Here is a 25,032-nt window from a genome sequence, read left to right as displayed (position 1 = left end):
ACATCTATAGAATTTACATCGCCTCCTGATGAATTTTATCACTTATTAACGTGTACTAATACCTAAAGTTGCATTACAAAAGTATTTCGAAGTGTTTTGTGAAAGTTTATCGTCGACTTTTTAATTTAAAAAAATGACGTTACGTTAGAAAAAGCTATTTTTTCCGTTGTTCACACAGTATGCTTAGATCGATATCTAGGCTATATATGGACCGATTTAATCGAAAAAGACCCTAAATGATGTTTATGGGACATCTAGGAGTGCCAAGAAAGAAGCTTGTCAAAGGTAATGAATGTTTTATATTTTAAATCTGCGTTTTGGTTTGCGCCGGGTAACGCAAAATCTGTCGTGTTAGGTGACGTTGCAGTATTTTGAGGGTGCATGGTATCAGATAATAGCTTCTCATGCTTTCGCCGAAAAGCATTTTACAAATCTGACTTGGTGGATAGATTCACAACGAGTGTAGCTTTAATTCAGTATATTGTATGTGCATTTTAATGAAAGTTTGTGTTTTATCAAAAACGATACGTGGCGCACTTGAAATTTCCTCTGATATATGTTCCCAACACGGGACCACTGCCCTAACGTGAAGAACAAACACCATTGTAAATACATCCCATATTTAAGTGTATTTATTTTCCCTTTTGTACTTCAACCATCTGCACATTGTTACAACACTGTGGATATACATAATATGACATTTGAAATGTCTTTATTCTTTTGGAACTTCTGTGAGTGTAATGTTTACTGTTCATTTTTATTGTTTATTTCACTTTTGTATATTATCTACCTCACTTGCTTTGGCAATGTTAACATATGTTTCCCATGCCAATTATACTGTATGTTGATCCCCCATCCCTGTCTCTGTCAGTATGACTAGTTAAATACCCTTCGCAGAGAGAGAGAGACAGACAGAGAGAGAGACAGAGACAGAGACAGAGAGAGAGAGAGAGAGAGAGAGAGAGACAGAGAGAGAGAGAGAGAGAGAGAGAGAGAGAGAGAGAGAGAGAGAGAGAGAGAGAGATGGAGTGCCAGACTAGTGGTTTAGTTCATCCCCCGTCCACTAGGCCCTGTCCCTGGGTAGACTGGAACCTTGGCTGGCTGGCTAGCCACAGGTCACATACAGCACATCCCAGGGATTTACTCACTCACTAAGGCTATTTTACCATCCATCGTAGCCCAATAGAAATAGAATAACTAGAAAAGGAAATTTCCCATTCAAGTACATGTTCTGTAATTAGATCTCTATGATCACACCACTCTATCCGGTGTGTTTCTGTTGTTTTAAAACATTCTTGGTATTGTACAATAGGTGTTACCACATGATTGTGGAAGATTGTTCTTGTAGTTATTATTATTGATTAGATTTGGGCATGGCTTTCTACAGGATCATTTAAAAACAATGGAGAACTAAGCAAATACAAACACCAACACCCAAATCTGAACAATTTGTCTAGGGTAGAATGTGTTATGAAGTAAAAACAGGCCGAGTAACAGCCTGAAAACAGTGGAACCTACTCTAGGAGAATTAATTGCTAGCTATCGCCAGCTGAATAGTATCCTTACAAGAAGCCTGTTCGCCACCAGTCGAACAGATGCCAACAGAAGACAACTCAAACGATGCCATGCCCTCGTTGAAGTGAACTTCAAACTTCATAGAGAGAGAGAGAGATATGTTAGATCTTCTTGTACGTAAATATTAATTTGGAATAATGGACTGACAGCGTTTGTGGGCAAAAAAACAATGCTATTCACTTTGTTCATTAAGGAGCACTTAAAGGGGAATATATTATTCATCGGTTCGTTAGGCCACATCGTAAAAGAAGCTTCTTATTAAAATCAGATCCAGCTGTCTAACCTCGTTAGGCTGCGGCACCCACAACACTTAACAATAATCGTTGGTTTTCGACCAAAAACAGCACACAAAAAAAGTCTAAAAATATTATATATATATATGCTTCGACCACAACTTCCGGTTTTGACTCCAGACCATTATCAGCATTATTATCAGTGGTGTCTTCTTAGCAGGGGACGATGACTGAATCAATTAATACATATTACAGTTGGGTCCTCCAAACACACCATTCCTAATTTTTTTACATTCCCCAAACTTTTCTATTTTTCTATTTAATTTTCTCTACATCCTTTAAGTCCTTAAGTCTCACTCACTCACTCACTCACTCACTCACTCACTCACTCACTCACTCACTCACTCACTCACTCACTCACTCACTCACACTTCCCCTCTGATTTCATATTCTGCCTCTTTCTCTCTCTCTCTCTCTGTGTGAAGTAGAAAACATGAATCTGTGCTTGTGGTTAAGCGATTGATCCGGGTATTGATCCCTCTTGCCTGAATGGCCGTAAAGGTGTTAAATTGATTTCTGGGAGGATATATATTTTTCATTACAAGTACTGTGAGAAGTTCCTACTTAAAAATAAGAAAAGAAGCCGTGATGATATTAATATATTGAAAAAGTACATCTTGAAAATAGCCTTAAATGTTTGGAGTAGTTCGGGCCTATCTGAGGAATAACGCTCATCTTAAAGAGGCTATTCGACTGCTCTCAGTGCCAAAACCCAAAGCTAACAAGGTAAAGCCTTGGTCATAACTGTTGGAGGGTTCCAGTCAGACCAATAAACAGGGATGGGTAGTGTCTACTGAGTGTGCCACAGCTTAGTGCACTACAGATACAAAGTGCACTACAGATACAAAGTGCACTACAGATACAAAGTGCACTACAGACACACAGTGCACTACAGACACAAAGTGCACTACAGACACACAGTGCACTACAGACACAAAGTGCACTACAGACACAATGTGCACTACAGACACAATGTGCACTACAGACACAAAGTGCACTACAGACACAAAGTGCACTACAGAAACAATGTGCACTACAGATACAATGTGCACTACAGACACAAAGTGCACTACAGACACAAAGTGCACTACAGACACAAAGTGCACTACAGATACAAAGTGCACTACAGACACAAAGTGCACTACAGACACAAAGTGCACTACAGACACAAAGTGCACTACAGACACAAGGTGCACTACAGACACAAAGTGCACTACAGACACAAGGTGCACTACAGACACAAGGTGCACTACAGACACAAGGTGCACTACAGACACAAAGTGCACTACAGATACAAGGTGCACTACAGACACAAAGTGCACTACAGACACAAAGTGCACTACAGACACAAAGTGCACTACAGACACAAAGTGCACTACATACACAAGGTGCACTACAGACACAAGGTGCACTACAGACACAACGTGCACTACAGACACAAGGTGCACTACAGACACAAAGTGCACTACAGACACAAGGTGCACTACAGACACAAAGTGCACTACAGACACAAAGTGCACTACAGACACAAGGTGCACTACAGACACAACGTGCACTACAGACACAAGGTGCACTACAGACACAAAGTGCACTACAGACACAAGGTGCACTACAGACACAAAGCGCACTACAGACACAAAGTGCACTACAGACACAAGGTGCACTACAGACACAACGTGCACTACAGACACAAGGTGCACTACAGACACAAAGTGCACTACAGACACAAGGTGCACTACAGACACAAGGTGCACTACAGACACAACGTGCACTACAGACACAAGGTGCACTACAGACACAAAGTGCACTACAGACACAAGGTGCACTACAGACACAAAGTGCACTACAGACACAAAGTGCACTACAGACACAAGGTGCACTACAGACACAACGTGCACTACAGACACAAGGTGCACTACAGACACAAAGTGCACTACAGACACAAGGTGCACTACAGACACAAAGCGCACTACAGACACAAAGTGCACTACAGATACATTCTAGAAGTTTAGCTGCTATTTGCTCTTCACGGTCTGTTTTTTCAGAAACAAAATCTAATCTGAACGTATCCGTTTTAATGATCGTGGTCAGTTGTATAGTTTTGATGATGACACTGTGAAGTACGTTTTCTACTAAAGCCATCATCCATGTTCTCTACTGTTTAGTGTTTGGGGTGTGATCAATATCAGCCTGGCCGAACCTCCCGAATAACACGTGTTACTGGTTCCATATAGTTCAATCAACTGTAACATTTATTAAAAACTTTATTGGGACATTTACTTTTAAGAAATGTTATTGTCTAAAGCTGTTGGCTTTTGGCTACATGTTATTTGATCTACAACACGTTCACAGTCCAGTTCTCAGGAACAGAATACAGAACAGACAGAGACAGTAAATAAATCCCCCCCTTTGTCAGACCACTCCTTGTATCTGAGTGGACGGACAGACGGACTTGTGAAATCCAGAGCTGGTTTGATTCCACCATGTGACAGTGCAAAGGAAAGTCTTGTCAGGGACTGGCACTCAAAGGGGTCGGCGATGCCTCTCCACGCTCTCACTTTGCTCGTCTCGTCTCGGTCGCTGTGCGGGTGACTCTCGTTCCCGCCTCAAGTCCCCTACGTCTCCCCTCGATAACCTGGCTCTATCTGAAGTGATCCTGCCAGAAAGGAAGTTCTGTCTGGAGTGATGCTGCCAGAAAGGAAGTTCTGTCTGGAGTGATGCTGCCAGAAAGGAAGCTCTATCTGGAGTGATGCTGCCAGAAAGGAAGTTCTGTCTGGAGTGATGCTGCCAGAAAGGAAGTTCTGTCTGGAGTGATGCTGCCAGAAAGGAAGCTCTATCTGGAGTGATGCTGCCAGAAAGGAAGTTCTGTCTGGAGTGATGCTGCCAGAAAGGAAGTTCTGTCTGGAGTGATGCTGCCAGAAAGGAAGCTCTATTTGGAGTGATGCTGCCAGAAAGGAAGTTCTGTCTGGAGTGATGCTGCCAGAAAGGAAGTTCTGTCTGAAGTGATGCTGCCAGAAAGGCAGCGTCTGCTCTGATGGGGATGCTGCCAGAAAGGGAAGTTCTGTCTCCCCTCTGTCTGCCAGAAAGGAAGCTCTATCTCCATCTGATGCTGCCAGAAAGGAAGCTCTATCTCTCTGATGCTGCCAGAAAGGAAGCTCTATCTCTCTCTGATGCTGCCAGAAAGGAAGCTCTATCTGTCAAATCAAATGCTGCCAAATCAAATCAAAGCATTTATCTATATAGCCCAGAAAGCTGAATCTCAAATCTGAGGAACCCAGCCTAAAACCCCAGAAAGGAAGTTCAGGTGTAGAATCATGTCTGCCAGAAAGGAAGTTCTGTGCTGACAGTGAGGGCTGCCAGAAAGGAAGTTACAGTCTTCACCCTCCCTTCCCTCCCTCCCTCCCTCCCTCCCTCCCTCCCCCTGCTCCCAGAAAGGAAGTTCTGTCTCCCTCCCCTCCCTGCCAGAAAGGAAGTTCTCCCTCCCTGATGGTTTTACTGCTGCATTATAAGGAAGTTCTGTCTCCAGTCACCCGTCCCCAGAAAGGTAGTTCAGGAATTACAAGGACTGTCAGAAAGGAAGGTCACTGTCTGGCTTCGTTGTATTTTGTCCTATCTCAGTTTGATTAAAAGAGGAAGTTCTGTCATGTTGATACAGACAGACCAGCAGAACAGAAAAGGAAACGACATCAGACAGACAGACAGATGACAGACAAACAGAACAGGAAGTTCAAACAGACAGACAGACAGACTGACAGACAGAAAGACAGAAGTTCAGACAGACAGACAGACAGACAGACAGACAGACAAAGACAGAAGTTCTGTCTGGATGTTCTATAGTCCTGCTCCTCCAAGCAAAAGGAAGTTTCTGGGTGGAGGCTAAATACCTCCTCTGCCAGAAACAATCAGTCTCTATCTTACGCTGAAACTGCACAGAAAGGAATAACGTGTTTTCTATCTGGTACAGTAGAATATCCATTAGCCAGTGAAAGGAAGCTCTATCTGGAGTGATGCTGCCAGTTCCAAATGGAAGCTCTATCTTGAGTGATGCTGCCAGAAAGGTAGTTCTGTCTGAAGTGATGCTGCCAGAAAGGAAGTTCTGTCTGAAGTGATGCTGCCAGAAAGGAAGTTCTGTCTGAGTGATGCTGCCAGAAAGGAAGTTCTGTCTGGAGTGATGCTGCCAGAAAGGAAGCTCTATTTGGAGTGATGCTGCCAGAAAGGAAGTTCTGTCTGGAGTGATGCTGCCAGAAAGGAAGTTCTGTCTGAAGTGATGCTGCCAGAAAGGCAGCGTGAGGACGGCTCCCCTTGATGGGGACCCCGGCGCTCGCCTGGACCCCTGACAAGAGCAGGGTCTAACTGTCCATCTTTCTCCCCCTCTGTCTCCCTCTCTCTCTCTCTCTGTCTCTCTCTCTCTCTCTCTCTCTGTTCTCTCTCTGTCCTCTCTCTCTCAATTCAATTCAACGGCTTATTGGCATGGGAAACATGTGTTAACATTGCCAAAGCCAGTGAGGTAGACAACATACAAAGTGAATATATAAAGTGAAAAACAACAAAAATGAACAGTAAACATTACACATACAGAAGTTTCAAAACAGTAAAGACATTACAAATGTCATATTATATATATATATATATATATATATATATATATATATATATATATATATATATATATATACAATGTACAATGTACAAATAGTTAAAGGACACAAGATAAAATAAATAAGCATAAATATGGGTTGTATTTACAATGGTGTTTGTTCTTCACTGGTTGCCCTTTTCTCGTGGCAACAGGTCACAAATCTTGCTGCTGTGATGGAACACTGTGGAATTTCACCCAGTAGATATGGGAGTTTATCAAAATTGGATTTGTTTTTGAATTCTTTGTGGATCTGTGTGATCTGAGGGAAATATGTATCTCTAATATGGTCATACATTGGGCGGGAGGTTAGGAAGTGCAGCTCAGTTTCCACCTCATTTTGTGGGCAGTGAGCACATAGCCTGTCTTCTCTTGAGAGCCATGTCTGCCAACAACACCCTTTCTCAACAGCAAGGCACCAATGCTCACTGAGTCCAAACATAGTCAAAGCTTTCCTTAATTTTGGGTCAGTCACAGTGGTCAGGTATTCTGCCGCTGTGTACTCTCTGTGTAGGGCCAAATAGCATTCTAGTTTGCTCTGTTTTTTGTTAATTCTTTCCAATGTGTTACCAGTAATTATCTTTTTGTTTTCTCATGATTTGGTTGGGTCCAATTGTGCTGTTGTCCTGGGGCTCTGTAGGGTGTGTTTGTGTTTGTGAACAGAGCCCCAGGACCAGCTTGCTTAGGGACTCTTCTCCAGGTTCATCTCACTGTAGGTGATGGCTTTGTTATGGAAGGTTTGTGAACCAACTTCCTTTTAGGTGGTTGTAGAATTTAATGGCTCTTTTCTGGATTTTGATAATTAGTGGGTATCGGCCTAATTCTGCTCTGCATGCATTATTTGGTGTTTTACGTTGTACACGGGGATATTTTTGCAGAATTCTGCGTGCAGAGTCTCAATTTGGTGTTTGTCCCATTTTGTGAAGTCCAACAACACCAACCAAACACCAAGCGGACCCCAGACCTGTCTGTCTCTCTCTCTCTGTGAGGGTATTTAACTAGTCACACTGACAGAGACAGGGATGGGGGATCAAAATACAGTAAGATGTACACAACGTTCACCCTCCCCCTCCCCACCAACCCCCCTCCCTCCCTCCCAAACACCCTCCCTCCCCTGATGGTTTTACTGACTGCATTATAATGTTGTATGTCGCAACTCCAGTCACCCGTCCCACAGAAAAGAAGGATGAGAGAAAAAACACAGGAATTACAAGGACTGTCAGAATTTGTGGTAAAGGTCACTGCGGCTTCGTTGTATTTTGTCCTATCTCAGTTTGATTAAAAGAGGAATGAATACATGTCATGTTGATACAGACAGACCAGACCAGAACAGAAAAGAGCAGAACGACAGACAGACAGACAGACAGACAGACAGACAGACAGACAGACAGACAGACAGACAGACAGACAGACAGACAGACAGACAGACAGTATCGGCTTGAGTCTCGCCTATGATGTTCTATAGTCCTGCTCCTCCAAGCAAACTCTCAGCCTATAGTGCCATTGTTATGCCTGGGTGGAGGCTAAATACCTCCTCTGCAGTCAAAACAATCAGTCTCAACAACAGTTACGCTGAAAACTACCACAGTGTCATTCAAGGTAATAACGTGTTTTTTTTACGTACAGTAGAATATCCATTAGCTCAGTGATATCACAGCTCTTCGATTGAAACAAATGGCCTCGTTTACAAAGTTCCATAATGGATAATAAGCATTCCTTTCTCCACCAATTTTTACCGTACCTGTTAGTCAGGCAGTTAACCAAGGATCTGCATTCTTATGTAAAAACTCATTGCTGTTTCAGAGTGCAACGTCACAGACCTCAACTGTTAACCCAACGATTCTCTCAGACTCGTGTAAAAGTGCATTTCGCCACAACAACACCAACCGAACACCAACCGAACACCAACCAACACCAACCGAACACCAACCGAACACCAACCGAACACCAACAACACCAACCAAACACCAACCAAACACCAACAACACCAACCGAACACCAACCGAACAACAACACGAAGCGTTCTGCGAAGCCAACGTCATCCCACAAGTCAGATAAATATTATTATTTTTAAATAGTATCGATGGTTTGACACTGTTTGTCGAAAAGGGTGTGGGGGGGAGGGGTGAGAGAGAAATCTCTGTCTTTTTTCCTCATTCCTCTGCTTCTGAATGTGGCCTTTCTGTGTTCGTTCTGTGTTTGTGGCTACGGTGTGGAATGATTAACACACTGAATTCCTGGGAAATAACTGGTTCACAATGGATGGGTTGTTGCAGTGTATCAGACTACCTTCAACGTGCGTCAGTCAACTGGGATGGGAGACACCAGCCCCCTTTGTTGCTGAGAAACTCGCTACTTAATCACTGAGAACTGGGAAATCACTCAGCCACTGGTGGCACTGGGCAAACAGATAACACCAGTGACGCTGACGAACACGGGCACGTGCACGGGCTCTTTGGGGGAAAAAAAACGGGGTTGTGGATGTGTTTGAACGGGGAAGGGGGAAGTAGGGGACAACGGTTATGTGATACTGCAGTATAGTGTGAGAGTGTCTACCTTCTGCGAGTGATGTAGTGATAAAACAGGTGGGTAAACTCTTATCGTCAATCCCTATACTTTCAATGTAGTTTTCTGAAAACATTGGGATGAACTGCATTTACCCTCCACTACACACTATTCCACCTGTGGAATAAGACTCCCGAGTGGCGCAGTGGTTTGAGGCACTGCGTGGAAGAGGCGTCACTACAGTCCCTGGTTCAAATCCAGGCTATATCACTTCCGGCTGTGATTGGGAGTCCCATAGGGCGGCGCGCAATTGGCCCAGCGTCGTCCGGGTTTGCCTGGGGTAGGCCGTCATTTTAAATAAGAACGTTTTCTTAACTGACTTACCTAGTTAAATAAATGTTAAAATCGTATTTTTTTTATTTTTTATAACAAATTAAAATTAAAATAGTGATCAACACTAGTCAATCTAGTTGTGTCTACTTGTCAAAGCCACAAAAGTGTTGTAGCTCGCTTCACCCGAAAACCTTTCACTAAGAGAATATTGTCAGGGAGGTGTTTTCATGTCTCGTTTTGTATCCTTTTTATTTAAAGGCGGAATAAACGTAGCATGACACGTTGGCAGAGCATTAGCATTAGCATCATTATCATTAGCATCATTAGCATCATTATCATTAGCATCGTTAGCATTAGCATCATTAGCATTAGCATCATTTTACATTAGCATCAACGTCAACAAATGACCTATTCTTTTCTCTTTTCTCTCTTTGTCTCACGAACAGGTGGACGACCAAATGAAGCTCCTCCAGAACTGTTGGAGCGAGCTCCTCATCCTCGACCACATTTTCCGTCAGGTGATGCACGCCAAAGAGGGCTCCATCCTATTGGTCACCGGCCAACAGGTAAGTCACCTGACTCCCCCAAACACCGCCCGCCCCTCCCCTCCCCTTCTCCCCACACCCTCCCCCGAGACCTCATCAGATACTCAGCACGTGCACATCAACACCCTTTAAAACACTATCGACCACACCGGCTCCCCTCGCAGTCACCGCTCCATTAAAAATAGATTACGCTTATAGGTATAAGCTAATGTGACCAGAATAATCAATTATGCATTTTCTCTTTTTTTTTTTTTTTTGCATCAAGCAAGACTCCTAATGGTGAATAAATAAAGTGCTTGGTTAAGCATGCCTGTGGAGTCATAGCGGTATGGGGAAGAAAGCCTATTATGATTTACCTTTGCGGTGCCCCAGAGGAGCCTGCGAGGGCTGACGCCTGAGGCTCCTGACGAGGCCCTCAACACAGCCTGTGATTCATCAGTCAGTATGTCAACTGGCAGATAGGGAGAAACGGATGCTTGCTATGAATATGGCTCGGGTATGCCCGGCACACCTGTCAGTGAGACAAGACCACTTCATTATTGATGGGGCGCGTGTTTCCGAAACGTTGCTCTTCAACTAAAATGTTCTCCAACAATAGATGAGGGCATTAATATTTAGGCAAGGTGAGGAGGGTCTGTTGACCTCTGATTATTAGTGGTCAGGAAGTTGACCTCTGATTATTAGTGGTCAGATAGTTGACCTCTGATTATTAGTGGTCAGATAGTTGACCTCTGATTATTAGTGGTCAGATAGTTGACCTCTGATTATTAGTGGTCAGATAGTTGACCTCTGATTAATAGTGGTCAGATAGTTGACCTCTGATTATTAGTGGTCAGATAGTTGACCTCTGATTATTAGTGGTCAGGAAGTTGACCTCTGATTATTAGTGGTCAGGAAGTTGACCTCTGATTAATAGTGGTCAGATAGTTGACCTCTGATTATTAGTGGTCAGGAAGTTGACCTCTGATTATTAGTGATGGGGAGTTTTCATCTCAGTGCTCTCACACAGAGATAGATACATAAACACATACTCACACTCATAAACACACACATACACACACAACGCTCAGACACACACACAGACACTCCCAACGCTCAGACGCACACAGACACTCACACACACAGCGCTCAGACACACACAGACACACAACGCTCAGACACACACAGACACACACACACACAACGCTCAGACACGCACAGACACTCCCAACGCTCAGATGCACACAGACACTCACACACACAGCGCTCAGACACACACAGACACATAGCGCACAGACACACACAGACACACACACAGCGCTCAGACACACACAGCGCTCAGACACACACACATATACACAGTGCTCAGACACACACAAACACACAGCGCTCAGACACACACAGACACACAGCGCTCAGACACACACAGACACACGGCACTCAGACACACACACGCAGCATTCAGACACACACAGACATACAGCACTCAGACGCACACAGACACAAAATGCTCTCTGTCCCCATTGCTCTGTGTTTGATTAGCCAGGGCTGGCTATCAGCAGGTCTCGGCCAGTAAAGGAGAGCGAAGGGGAGGATTAGGAGACAGAGGGAGGAGGAGGAGGAGGGAGGACGAGGAGACAGAGGGAGGACGAGGAGACAGAGGGATGACAAGGAGTAGGAGACAGGGGAGGGGAAGGAGACAGGGGGAGGAGGAGGAGACAGAGGGAGGAGGAGGAGACAGAGGGAGGAGGAGGAGACAGAGGAAGGAGATGGAGGAGACATATGAAGGAGGAGTAGGAGACAGAGGGAGGAGATGGAGGAGACATAGGAAGGAGGAGGAGGAGACAGAGGGAGGGGGAGATGGGGGAGAAGGAGGAGGAGACAGGGGAGGAGGAGACAGAGGGAGTAGGAGGAGGAGACAGAGGGAGGAGGAGGAGACAGGGGAGGAGAGGAGATGGGGAGGGGGGACAGAGTCAGGGGAGGTGTAGGACCAGGTCTAGTTTGCATATTTTGGTTAATGAACAGCTGGTGTTGGGGGGCCAAAGGGGGATCATGGAGGGGGGACCAGGGAGGGGTGAATCAGGAATGGGGACCAGGGAGGGGTGAATCAGGGAGGGGTGAATCAGGGATGGGGACCAGGGAGGGGTGAATCAGGGAGGGGGACCAGGGAGGGGTGAATCAGGGATGGGGACCAGGGAGGGGTGAATCAGGGAGGGGTGAATCAGGGAGGGGGACCAGGGAGGGGTGAATCGGACGGGGACCAGGGAGGGGTGAATCAGTGATGGGGACCAGGGAGGGGTGAATCAGGGATGGGGACCATGGAGGAGTGAATCAGGGATGGGGACCAGGGAGGGGTGAATCAGGGAGGGGTGAATCAGGGATGGGGACCAGGGAGGGGTGAATCAGGGATGGGGACCAGGGAGGGGTGAATCAGGGAGGGGTGAATCAGGGATGGGGACCAGGGAGGGGGACCAGGGAGGGGTGAATCAGTGATGGGGACCAGGGAGGGGTGAATCAGGGAGGGAAGAGCGCATCTCAAACCATTCATTACCTTCTATTATTCACAATGAGACCAGGGGACAGCAGCTTTAAAGCTAGGGCCAACCTCTAACATCACCACCACCACTACCACCCCTTTAAACAGCACCACCACTTTAACCAGCACCACCACTTTAACCAGCACCACCCCTTTAACCAGCACCACCCCTTTAACCAGCACCACCCCTTTAACCAGCACCACCCGTTTAACCAGCACCACCACTTTAACCAGCACCACCCCTTTAACCAGCACCACCCCTTTAACCAGCACCACCCCTTTAACCAGCACCACCCCTTCAACCAGCACCACCACTTTAACCAGCACCACCCCTTCAACCAGCACCACCACTTTAACCAACACCACCATTTTAACCAGCACCACCCCTTTAACCAGCACCACCCCTTCAACCAGCACCACCCCTTCAACCAGCACCACCCCTTTAACCAGCACCACCCCTTCTACCAGCACCACCCCTTCAACCAGCACCACCCCTTCAACCAGCACCACCCCTTTTAACCAGCACCACCCCTTCAACCAGCAACACCACTAACATCACCACTATCACATCCACCATTAACACCACCACTATCAGCACCACCACCACCACCACCACTAACATCAACACTATCACCACCACCACTAACACCACCACTATCACCACCACCACTAACATCACCACGATCAGCACCACCACTTTAACCACCACTACTAAAACCACCACCACCACTATAACCACTATAACCACTATAACCACCACCACTATAACCACCACCACTAAAACCACCACCACCACTATAACCACTACCACCACTATAACCACTATAACCACCACCACTATAACCACCACCACTATAACCACTACTACTATAACCACCACCACTATAACCACCACCACCATCACTACCACTATAACCACCACCACTACTATAACCACCACCACCACTATAACCACTACCACTATAACCACCACCACTATAACCACCACCACTATAACACCACCAGCACTATAACCACTACCACTATAACCACCACCACTATAACCACTACCACCACTATAACCACTATAACCACCACCACTATAACCACCACCACTATAACCACCACCACTATAACCACCACCACCACTATAACCACTACTACTATAACCACCACCACCACCACTATAACCACTACTACTATAACCACCACCACTATAACCACCACCACCATCACTACCACTATAACCACCACCACTACTATAACCACCACCACCGCTATAACCACTACCACTATAACCACCACCACTATAACCACCACCACTATAACACCACCACCACTATAACCACTACCACTATAACCACCACCACTATAACCACTACCACCACTATAACCACTATAACCACCACCCCTATAACCACCACCACACCACCACCACCACTATCACCACCACCATAACCACTACCACTATCACCACCACTACCACTATAACCACTACCACCACTATAACCACTACCATTATAACCACTACCACCATCACCACCACCACTATTACCACTATAACCACCACCACTATAACCACTACCACTATTACCACAACCACCATCACTACCACCACCAAAAGCACACACCAGTATGCTGTCCATAGTAGAAACTGCCGCTTTGCCTGCTGTTGTCACCCCTTTAACCAGCACCACCCCTTTAACCAGCACCACCACTTTAACCAGCACCACCACTTTAACCAGCACCACCCCTTCAACCAGCACCACCCCTTTAACCAGCACCACCACTTTAACCAGCACCACCCCTTTAACCAGCAACACCACTTCAACCAGCACCACCCCTTCAACCAGCACCACCCCTTTAACCAGCACCACCCCTTCAAACAGCACCACCCCTTCAACCAGCACCACCCCTTTAACCAGCACCACCCCTTCAACCAGCAACACCACTAACATCACCACTATCACATCCACCATTAACACCACCACTATCAGCACCACCACCACCACCACCACTAACATCAACACTATCACCACCACCACTAACACCACCACGATCAGCACCACCACTTTAACCACCACTACTAAAACCACCACCACCACTATAACCACTACCACCACTATAACCACTATAACCACCACCACTATAACCACCACCACTATAACCACCACCACTATAACCACCACCACCACTATAACCACTACTACTATAACCACCACCACTATAACCACTACTACTATAACCACCACCACCACTATAACCACTACTACTATAACCACCACCACTATAACCACCACCACCATCACTACCACTATAACCACCACCACTACTATAACCACCACCACCACTATAACCACTACCACTATAACCACCACCACTATAACCACTACCACACCACCACCACCTCTATCACCACCACCATAACCACTACCACTATCACCACCACTACCACTATAACCACTACCACCACTATAACCACTACCATTATAACCACTACCACCATCACCACCACCACTATTACCACTATAACCACCACCACTATAACCACTACCACTATTACCACAACCACCATCACTACCACCACCAAAAGCACACACCAGTATGCTGTCCATAGTAGAAACTGCCACTTTGCCTGCTGTTGTCACCACTTTAACCAGCACCACCCCTTTAACCAGCACCACCCCTTCAACCAGCACCACCCCTTTAACCAGCACCACCCCTTCAACCAGCACCACCCCTTCAACCAGCACCACCCCTTTAACCAGCACCACCCCTTTAACCAGCACCACCACTTTAACCAGCACCACCCCTTTAACCAGCAACACCACTTTAACCAGCACCACCCCTTTAACCAGCACCACCCCTTTAACCAGCAACACCACTTTAACCAGCACCATCCCTTTAACCAGCACCACCCCTTCAACCAGCACCACCCCTTTAACCAGCACCACCCCTTCAACCAGCACCACCACTTTAACCAGCACCACCCCTTCAACCAGCACCACCCCTTCAACCAGCAACACCACCAACATCACCACTATCACATCCACCACCACCACTAACATCAACACTATCACCACCACCACTAACATCATCAGTATCACCACCACCACTAACATCACCACTATCAGCACCACCACTTTAACCACCACTACTAAAACCACCACCACCACTATAACCACTACCACCACTATAATCACTATAACCTCCACCACCATCGCTACCACTATAACCACCACCACTATAAACACCACCACTATAACCACCACCACTATAACCACCACCACTATAACCACCACCACTATAACCACTATAACCACCACCACTATAACCACCACCACTATAACCACCACCACCACTATAACCACTACTACTATCACCACCACCACTATAACCACCACCACCACTATCACCACTACCACCACACCACCACCACCATCACCACCACCATAACCACTACCACTATCACCACCACTACCATTACCACTATAACCACTACCACCACTATAACCACTACCATTATAACCACTACCATCATCACCACCACCACTATCACCACTATAACCACCACCACTATAACCACTACCACTATTACCACAACCACCATCACTACCACCACCAAAAGCACACACCAGTATGTTGTCCATAGTAGAAACTGCCGCTTTGCCTGCTGTTGTCAGAATGGCCCCGGTGCACCACTGGGGGACTGTTGTCAGAATGGCCCCGGTGCACCACTGGGGGACTGTTGTCAGAATGGCCCCGGTGCACCACTGGGGGACTGTTGTCAGAATGGCCCCGGTGCACCACTGGGGGGACTGTTATCAGAATGGCCCCGGTGCACCACTGGGGGACTGTTATCAGAATGGCCCCGGTGCACCACTGGGGGACTGTTATCAGAATGGCCCTGGTGCACCACTGAGGGACTGTTATCAGAATGGCCCCGGTGCACCACTGGGGGACTGTTATCAGAATGGCCCCGGTGCACCACTGGGGGACTGTTGTCAGAATGGCCCCGGTGCACCACTGGGGGATAAGCGGAGAAATGTAAGCAATTCATAAGCCTCAGGACATGTCCCCGCCCCTTCCTCCCCCACTGACCTCCTGTCTGTCAGCTTAGTCAGGAATTGGCCTTCGGAGGAATCTGATATAGCAACTTATATGTAATGACCCAAATCTAATTTATACAGCTCTTTGGTCTGTCTTGTACTGAACTGTCTTTGGTTCAAACACAAGATATGTGACTGCTGGTGTCATGTGAAAACACTGGCTGAGTTCAGTAGGGTATGAATGCACAAGCATTGTCTTGCCATTTCCTCGGCACGATACTTCTTTGCTATTGCTTGATGTCAATGGCACTGGCACATGAAAGTCAAATGTGAAAATATTGTTCAAAAAAATCTTCTCTGAACATCACATTTATTCAGCAGGTTTCCACTACTTTCGAATAACATTGTCTTTTTAAAGGAACTGTAAAGGAATTCTTCGTCCTCCTCTGACGAGGAGTATGAAATGTCGGACCAATGCGCAGTGTGGTATGTGTTCATGATGTTTATGAACTGAACAACAAAATACAAAATAACAATGTGAAATATATACGAAAACCTAAACAGTCCTGAAAGGTGCAGAAAACAATCACCCACAAAACACAGGTGGGAAAAGGCTACCTAAGTATGAGTCTCAATCAGAGACAACGAACGACACCTGCCTCTGATTGAGAACCATACCAGGCCAAATACATAAACACAACACAGAAAAACGAACATAGACGACCTACCCCAACTCACGCCCTGACCAAACTTAAACAAAGACATAAGAAAGGAACTAAGGTCAGAACGTGACAGGAACTTTCTGTTTTCTTTGAAGTAGAACACTCTAATCCAAAATTTCTGAAAGATTTGGGGCTAAATTCAATCCGTATCGCTGAAGAGCCACGCTATAGCGGGATAGAAATTTAAAGCCAATGTTCTCGCGTTAGCGGAGACTGCGTTCACTGTAAATTATGCACATGTCAGCTCATTCGGAAATTAACTTAAAATTTAAATTTCAAATTGCACTACTGTGCTGAACTTCAACGATACGGATTGAAGCTAGCCCTTACACAATTAATTGAAGGCATTGTTTTTTAATACAGTGCCTTGCAAAGGTATTTAAACCCAACATCTCTCATCACCCCGACAAGACCATCCCCACAGTGAAGCATGGTGGTGGCAGCATCATGCTGTGGGGATGTGTTTCACCGGCAGGGACTGGGAAACTAGTAAGAATTGAAGGAATGTTGGATGGTGCTAATTACAGGGAAATTCTTGAGGGAAACCTGTTTCAGGCCTCCAGAGATTTGAGACTGGGACAGAGGTTCAACTTACAGCAGGACAATGACCCTAAGCATACTGCTGAAGCAACACTCAAATGGTTTAAGGGGAAACAAAGCCCAGACCTCAATCCAATTGAGAATCTGTGGTAATGACTTAAAGATTGCTGTACACCATTGCTGTACTCCATCCAACTTGAAGGAGCTGGAGCAGTTTTGCCTTGAAGAATCAAAAAATCCCAGTGGCTAGATGTGCCAAGGTTATAGAGACATACCCCAAGAGACTTGCAGCTGTAATTGCTGCAAACGGTGGCTCTACAAAGTATTGACTTTGGGAGGGTGAATAGTTATGCTCAAATGTGTTGTTGTTGTCTTATTTCTTGTTTGTTTCACAAATGAAATATGTTACATCTTCAAAGTGGTAGGCATGTTGTGTAAATCAGATGATATACCCCCCCCCCCCCAAAAAAAAATATATTTTAATTCCAAGTTGTATTGCAAATAAAAAGGAAAAATGCCAACACCCCTAAGCCACAAGACTGCTAAATACACGCACACACGCACGCACGCACGCACGCACACACACACGCACACACACACACACACACACACACACACACACACACACACACACACACACACACACACACACACACACACACACACACACACACACACAAACATAGACACACTGTCACACATCATTTTCTGTTGCTACTCTGTTTTTCATTTTACTCTTATTATTATCTATCCTGATGCCTAGTCACTTTACCCTGCCTTCGTGTACATATCTACCTCAAATACCTTATTATTATCTATCCTGATGCCAAGTCACTTTACCCTGCCTTCCTGTACATATCTACCTCAAATACCTTATTATTATCTATCCTGATGCCTAGTCACTTTACCCTACCTTCCTGTACATATCTACCTCAAATACCTTATTATTATCTATCCTGATGCCTAGTCACTTTACCCTGCCTTCGTGTACATATCTACCTCAAATACCTTATTATTATCTATCCTGATATAGCTACCTGTATATAGCTCCACATTGATCTGGTACTGGTTCTCCCTGTATATAGGTTCAAATTGATATGGTACTGGTACTACCTGTATATAGGCCCACATTGATCAGGTACTGGTACTCCCTGTATATCGCTCCACATTGATCTGGTACTGGTACTCCCTGTATATAGCTCCACATTGATCTAGTACTCCCTGTATATAGCTCCACATTGATCTGGTACTGGTACTTCCTGTATATAGCTCCACATTGATCTGGTACTGGTACTCCCTGTATATAGCTCCACATTGATCTGGTACTGGTACTCCCTGTATATAGCTCCACATTGATCTGGTACTGGTACTCCCTGTATATAGCTCCACATTGATCTGGTACTGGTACTCCCTGTATATAGCTCCACATTGATCTGGTACTGGTACTCCCTGTATATAGCTCCACATTGATCTGGTACTGGCTCTCCCTGTATATAGCTCCACATTGATCTGGTACTGGTACTCCCTGTATATAGCTCCACATTGATCTGGTACTGGTACTCCCTGTATATAGCTCCACATTGATCTAGTACTCCCTGTATATAGCTCCACATTGATCTGGTACTCCCTGTATATAGCTCCACATTGATCTGGTACTGGTACTCCCTGTATATAGCTCCACATTGATCTAGTACTCCCTGTATATAGCTCCACATTGATCTGGTACTCCCTGTATATAGCTCCACATTGATCGGGTACTGGTACACCCTGTTTATAGCTCCACATTGATCTGGTACTGGTACTCCCTGTATATAGCTCCACATTGATCTGGTACTGGTACTTCCTGTATATAGCTCCACATTGATCTGGTACTGGTGATTCCTGTATATAGCTCCACATTGATCTGGTACTGGTTCTCCCTGTATATCGCTCCACATTGATCTGGTACTGGTACTTCCTGTGCATCGCTCCACATTGATCTGGTACTGGTACTTCCTGTATTTAGCTCCATTCTTGTGTATTTGATTTTTTTATTGTAATTTAACTTTGCATCGTTGGGAAGAGTTCATAAGCAAGCTGCTTACGGTAAAGTCTACAACCGTTGTATTCGGGCTCGGGGCATGTGACAAATCAAATTTGTCACAAAAATAGTTTTTACTTAAGGCTAGGAAGCAATAACCCAAGGCATTGACATCAAGAGTCCAATCCTTCATTGAAGTTATTTCATGCACAGATGGTTTTCTATAAATTGATTGACACCTTATGAGGGAGGGGGGGTTGACTTTTCACTGACTCGTCATTTCCACCACCTCAAAAAAGGAATGAGGGAGACGAAGAGGGGAGAGAGAGAGAGAGAGAGAGATGGAAAAGAGAGGAGAAAAGAGATATTCTGAGAGAGAGAGAGAGAGAGAGAGAGAGAGAGAGAGAGAGAGAGAGAGAGAGAGAGAGAGAGAGAGAGAGAGAGAGAGAGAGAGAGAGAGAGAGAGAGAGAGAGAGAGAGAGATGGAAAAAGAGAGGAGAAAAGAGATAGAGAGAGAGAGAGAGAGAGAGAGAGAGGGAGATATGAAGAGACAGAGAGAGAGAGATGGAAAGACAGAGAGGGAGATATGGAGAGACAGAGAGAGGGAGAGACAGAGAGAGAGATGGAGAGACAGAGAGAGAGATGGAGAGATGGAGAGACAGAGAGAGAGATGGAGAGATGGAGAGACAGAGAGAGAGATGGAGAGATGGAGAGGTGGAGACAGAGAGAGATGGAGAGACAGAAAGAGATGGAGAGATGGAGACAGATGGAGAGGTGGAGACACAGAGAGAGATGGAGAGACAGAAAGAGATGGAGAGATGGAGAGATGGAGACAGAGAGAGATGGAGAGACAGAGAGAGAGAGATGGAAAGAGAGCGATATGGAAAGACAGAGAGAGAGATATGGAGAGACAGAGAGAGGGAGAGACAGAGAGAGAGAGAGAGAGAGAGATGGAGAGATGGAGAGGTGGAGAGACAGAGAGAGATGGAGAGACAGAGAGAGAGAGAGATGGAGAGATGGAGAGGTGGAGAGACAGAGAGAGAGATGGAGAGGTGGAGAGACAGAGAGAGATGGAGAGACAGAGAGAGAGAGAGATGGAGAGATGGAGAGGTGGAGAGGTGGAGACAGAGAGAGAGATGGAGAGATGGAGACAGAGAGAGATGGAGAGACAGAGAGAGAGATGGAGAGATGGAGAGGTGGAGAGACAGAGAGAGATGGAGAGGTGGAGAGACAGAGAGAGATGGAGAGATGGAGAGGTGGAGACAGAGAAACAAGAGATGGAGAGATGGAGAGACAGAGAGAGAGATGGAGAGATGGAGAGGTGGAGACAGAGAGAGATGGAGAGACAGAGAGAGAGATGGAGAGACAGAGAGAGAGATGGAGAGATGGAGAGGTGGAGACTGAGAGAGATGGAGAGACAGAGAGAGAGATGGAGAGACCGAGAGAGAGATATGGAGAGACCGAGAGAGGGAGAGACAGGAGAGAGACAGAGAGAGAGGGAGAGAGAGAGGGAGACAGAGAGGGAGAGAGACAGTGAAGAGAGGGAGAGAGAGACAGGAGACAGAGGGAGAGATGGAGAGAGAGCGAGAGAGCAAGAGAGAGAGACAGAAGAGTGACAGAGAGATGACGTGAGGATGAGAAGGAAAAGCTGGCGTGCATCTCTGAATCCTCCTGATGATTTAAAACATTCTACTCATCATATTTAATTAATGCGACTTGCGAGGACCCCTCCCTCAGCCTTCTACCTTCCCAGAGAAACAACACCATTCTCTTCCCTCCCTCAGCCTGTCTACCTTCCCAGAGAAACAACACTATTCTCTCCCCTCCCTCAGCCTGTCTACCTTCCCAGAGAAACAACACTATTCTCTCCCCTCCCTCAGCCTTCTACCTTCCCAGAGAAACAACACTATTCTCTTCCCTCCCTCAGCCTTCTACCTTCCCAGAGAAACAACACTATTCTCTCCCCTCCCTCAGCCTTCTACCTTCCCAGAGAAACAACACTATTCTCTCCCCTCCCTCAGCCTTCTACCTTCCCAGAGAAACAACACTATTCTCTCCCCTCCCTCAGCCTTCTACCTTCCCAGAGAAACAACACTATTCTCTTCCCTCCCTCAGCCTTCTACCTTCCCAGAGAAACAACACTATTCTCTCCCCTCCCTCAGCCTTCTACCTTCCCAGAGAAACAACACTATTCTCTTCCCTCCCTCAGCCTGTCTACCTTCCCAGAGAAACAACACCATTCTCTTCCCTCCCTCAGCCTTCTACCTTCCCAGAGAAACAACACTATTCTCTTCCCTCCCTCAGCCTTCTACCTTCCCAGAGAAACAACACCGTTCTCTTCCCTCCCTCAGCCTTCTACCTTCCCAGAGAAACAACACCATTCTCTTCCCTCCCTCAGCCTTCTACCTTCCCAGAGAAACAACACTATTCTCTTCCCTCCCTCAGCCTTCTACCTTCCCAGAGAAACAACACTATTCTCTCCCCTCCCTCAGCCTTCTACCTTCCCAGAGAAACAACACCATTCTCTTCCCTCCCTCAGCCTTCTACCTTCCCAGAGAAACAACACCGTTCTCTTCCCTCCCTCAGCCTGTCTACCTTCCCAGAGAAACAACACCATTCTCTTCCCTCCCTCAGCCTGTCTACCTTCCCAGAGAAACAACACTATTCTCTTCCCTCCCTCTGCCTGTAGCCTGTCTACCTTCCTGAGCTTAGGGGGAAGCCCTATCCTCTCCCCTCCCTCAGCCTGTCTACCTTCCCAGAGAAACAACACTATTCTCTTCCCTCCCTCAGCCTGTCTACCTTCCCAGAGAAACAACACTATTCTCTTCCCTCCCTCAGCCTGTAGCCTGTCTACCTTCCTGAGCTTAGGGGGAAGCCCCAACCTCTCCCCTCCCTCAGCCGTCTACCTTCCCAGAGAAACAGCCCTACCCCTCCCTCGACCTTCCCCAAGAAACCCTGGCACAGTCAATTATGCTAATGTTTGTCAGTAAATATTAAAATGTAATATGGCCAGACTCCTGTGAGTGGCAGCTATAGACTTGCCTCCCAGACTAATTTGCTGCTGCTGCAGATATTAACCTGAAAGGGCTTGTGGTGTGGCCACGGGGCCAGACCATGAGGAGGGGCCTGGGGGACCTCCAGGGGGGGCTCACACGCTCTCTCCCCTCGCCCCTCTCTCCCCGAGGGGAGAAGAGGGGGCTGGGGATCGGGAGGGGAGAGGAGGAAGACGGAGAAAGGTGAACATGCGTTCTCTCTCTCTCTCTGCCTCTTTCAGTCTCTCTCTCTCTCTCTCTGTCTCTGTCTGTCTCTCTCTCTCTCTCTCTCTCGCTCTCTCTCTCTCTCTCTCTCTCTCTCTCTCTCCCCCCTATCTGTCTCTCTCTCTCCATCTCTCTCTCTCTCTCTCTCCATCTCTCTCTATCTGTCTCTCTCTCTCATCTCTCTCTCCTCTCTCTTCTCTCGGTCTCTCTCTCTCTCTCTCTGTCTCTGTCTGTCTCTTTCTCTCTCTCTCTCTCTCTCTCTCTCTCTCTCTCTCTCTCTCTCTCTCTCTCTCGTCTCTCTCTCCTCTCTCTCCTCTCCATCTCTCTCTGTCTCTCTCCTCTCCATCCCCTCCGTCTCTCTCTCTCTCTCTGTCTCTCTCCTCTCCATCTCTCTCCGTCTCTCTCTCCCTCTCTGTCTCTCCTTTTTCTCCCACTCTCTCCAGTCAGATTAATATAATAGTTTGTATTAAAAGTTTGTATGCTTTACAAGAATAACGATTTCCATAATAATCCTGTTTATACGGACACATCTGAAATCAGGCTACCAAAACATTCGACCACAGCAACCATGTTATTTTTGCTAAGCCTCTGTGAGTGTGGACATGTAAAGTTTGTATGTAAAACCTATATCTAATATACATACAGTGTCTTCAGAAAGTGTTCACGCCTGTGTTAGTCTGAATTTAAAATTGCTTACATATTAGTTTTTTTTTGTAACACAATACCCCATAATGTCAAAGTGGAATTATGTTTTTAGACCGTTTTACTGATTAATATCAAATTAAAAGTTGACATTTCTTGAGTCAATAAGTATTCTACCCCTTTGTTATGGCAAGCTTCAATTAGTTCAGAAGTTTAAAAAAAGTTACATAATAAGTTGCATTGAACTCAATATGTGTGAAATAGTAGTGTTTAACATGATTTTTAACGACTACCTCATCTCTGTACCCTACACATACAATAATCTGTAAGGTCCCTCATCTCTATACCCCACACATAAAATAATCTGTAAAGTCCCTCATCTCTGTACCGTACACATACAATAATCTGTAAAATCCCTCATCTCTGTACCCTACACATACAATAATCTGTAAAATCCCTCATCTCTGTACCCTACACATACAATAATCTGTAAGGTCCCTCATCTCTGTACCCTACACATACAATAATCTGTAAGGTTCCTCATCTCTGTACCCTACACATACAATAATCTGTAAGGTCCCTCATCTCTGTACCCTACACATACAATAATCTGTAAAGTCCCTCATCTCTGTACCCTACACATACAATAATCTGTAAGGTCCCTCATCTCTGTACCCTACACATACAATAATCTGTAAGGTCCCTCATCTCTGTACCCTACACATACAATAAGCTGTAAGGTCCTTCATCTCTGTACCCTACACATACAATAATCTGTAAAGTCCCTCATCTCTGTACCCTACACATACAATAATCTGTAAAGTCCCTCATCTCTGTACCCTACACATACAATAATCTGTAAAGTCCCTCATCTCTGTACCCTACACATACAATAATCTGTAAAGTCCCTCATCTCTGTACCCTACACATACAATAATCTGTAAAGTCCCTCATCTCTGTACCCTACACATACAATAATCTGTAAAGTCCCTCATCTCTGTACCCTACACATACAATAATCTGTAAGGTCCCTCATCTCTGTACCCTACACATACAATAAGCTGTAAGGTCCCTCATCTCTGTACCCTACACATACAATAATCTGTAAGGTCCCTCATCTCTGTACCCTACACATACAATAAGCTGTAAGGTCCCTCATCTCTGTACCCTACACATACAATAATCTGTAAGGTCCCTCATCTCTGTACCCTACACATACAATAATCTGTAAAGTCCCTCATCTCTGTACCCCACACATACAATAATCTGTAAGGTCCCTCAGTCGAGCAGTGAATTTCAAACACAGATTAAACCACAAAGAGGTTTTCCAATGCCTCGCAAAGAAGGACACCTATTGGTAGATTGGCAAACTCACTACAAAGACACAGGCGTCCTTACTACAGTAACTCAGTTGATTTCAA

The 25,032-nt window shown here is 45.8% G+C and overlaps 1 protein-coding gene across 2 annotated transcripts in view; it reads left to right on the top strand.

Moving 5' to 3' along the window:
- LOC118376715 (nuclear receptor subfamily 5 group A member 2) overlaps nt 1-25,032 on the top strand; it is a 193,374-nt gene that overhangs the window by 87,688 nt on the left and 80,654 nt on the right. For both annotated transcript variants that reach the window (XM_052475433.1, XM_052475432.1), the window contains one exon: nt 9,789-9,908. In XM_052475433.1, coding sequence (XP_052331393.1) covers nt 9,789-9,908 — 120 coding nt within the window. The remainder of the gene's footprint in view (nt 1-9,788; nt 9,909-25,032) is intronic.

The sequence above is a fragment of the Oncorhynchus keta genome, chromosome 22 (assembly GCF_023373465.1).
Source record: "Oncorhynchus keta strain PuntledgeMale-10-30-2019 chromosome 22, Oket_V2, whole genome shotgun sequence".
Classification (NCBI taxonomy): Eukaryota; Metazoa; Chordata; class Actinopteri; order Salmoniformes; family Salmonidae; genus Oncorhynchus; species Oncorhynchus keta.
The sequence above is the reverse complement of the archived record's forward strand: the minus strand, read 5'-3'. Positions and strand labels throughout refer to the sequence as shown.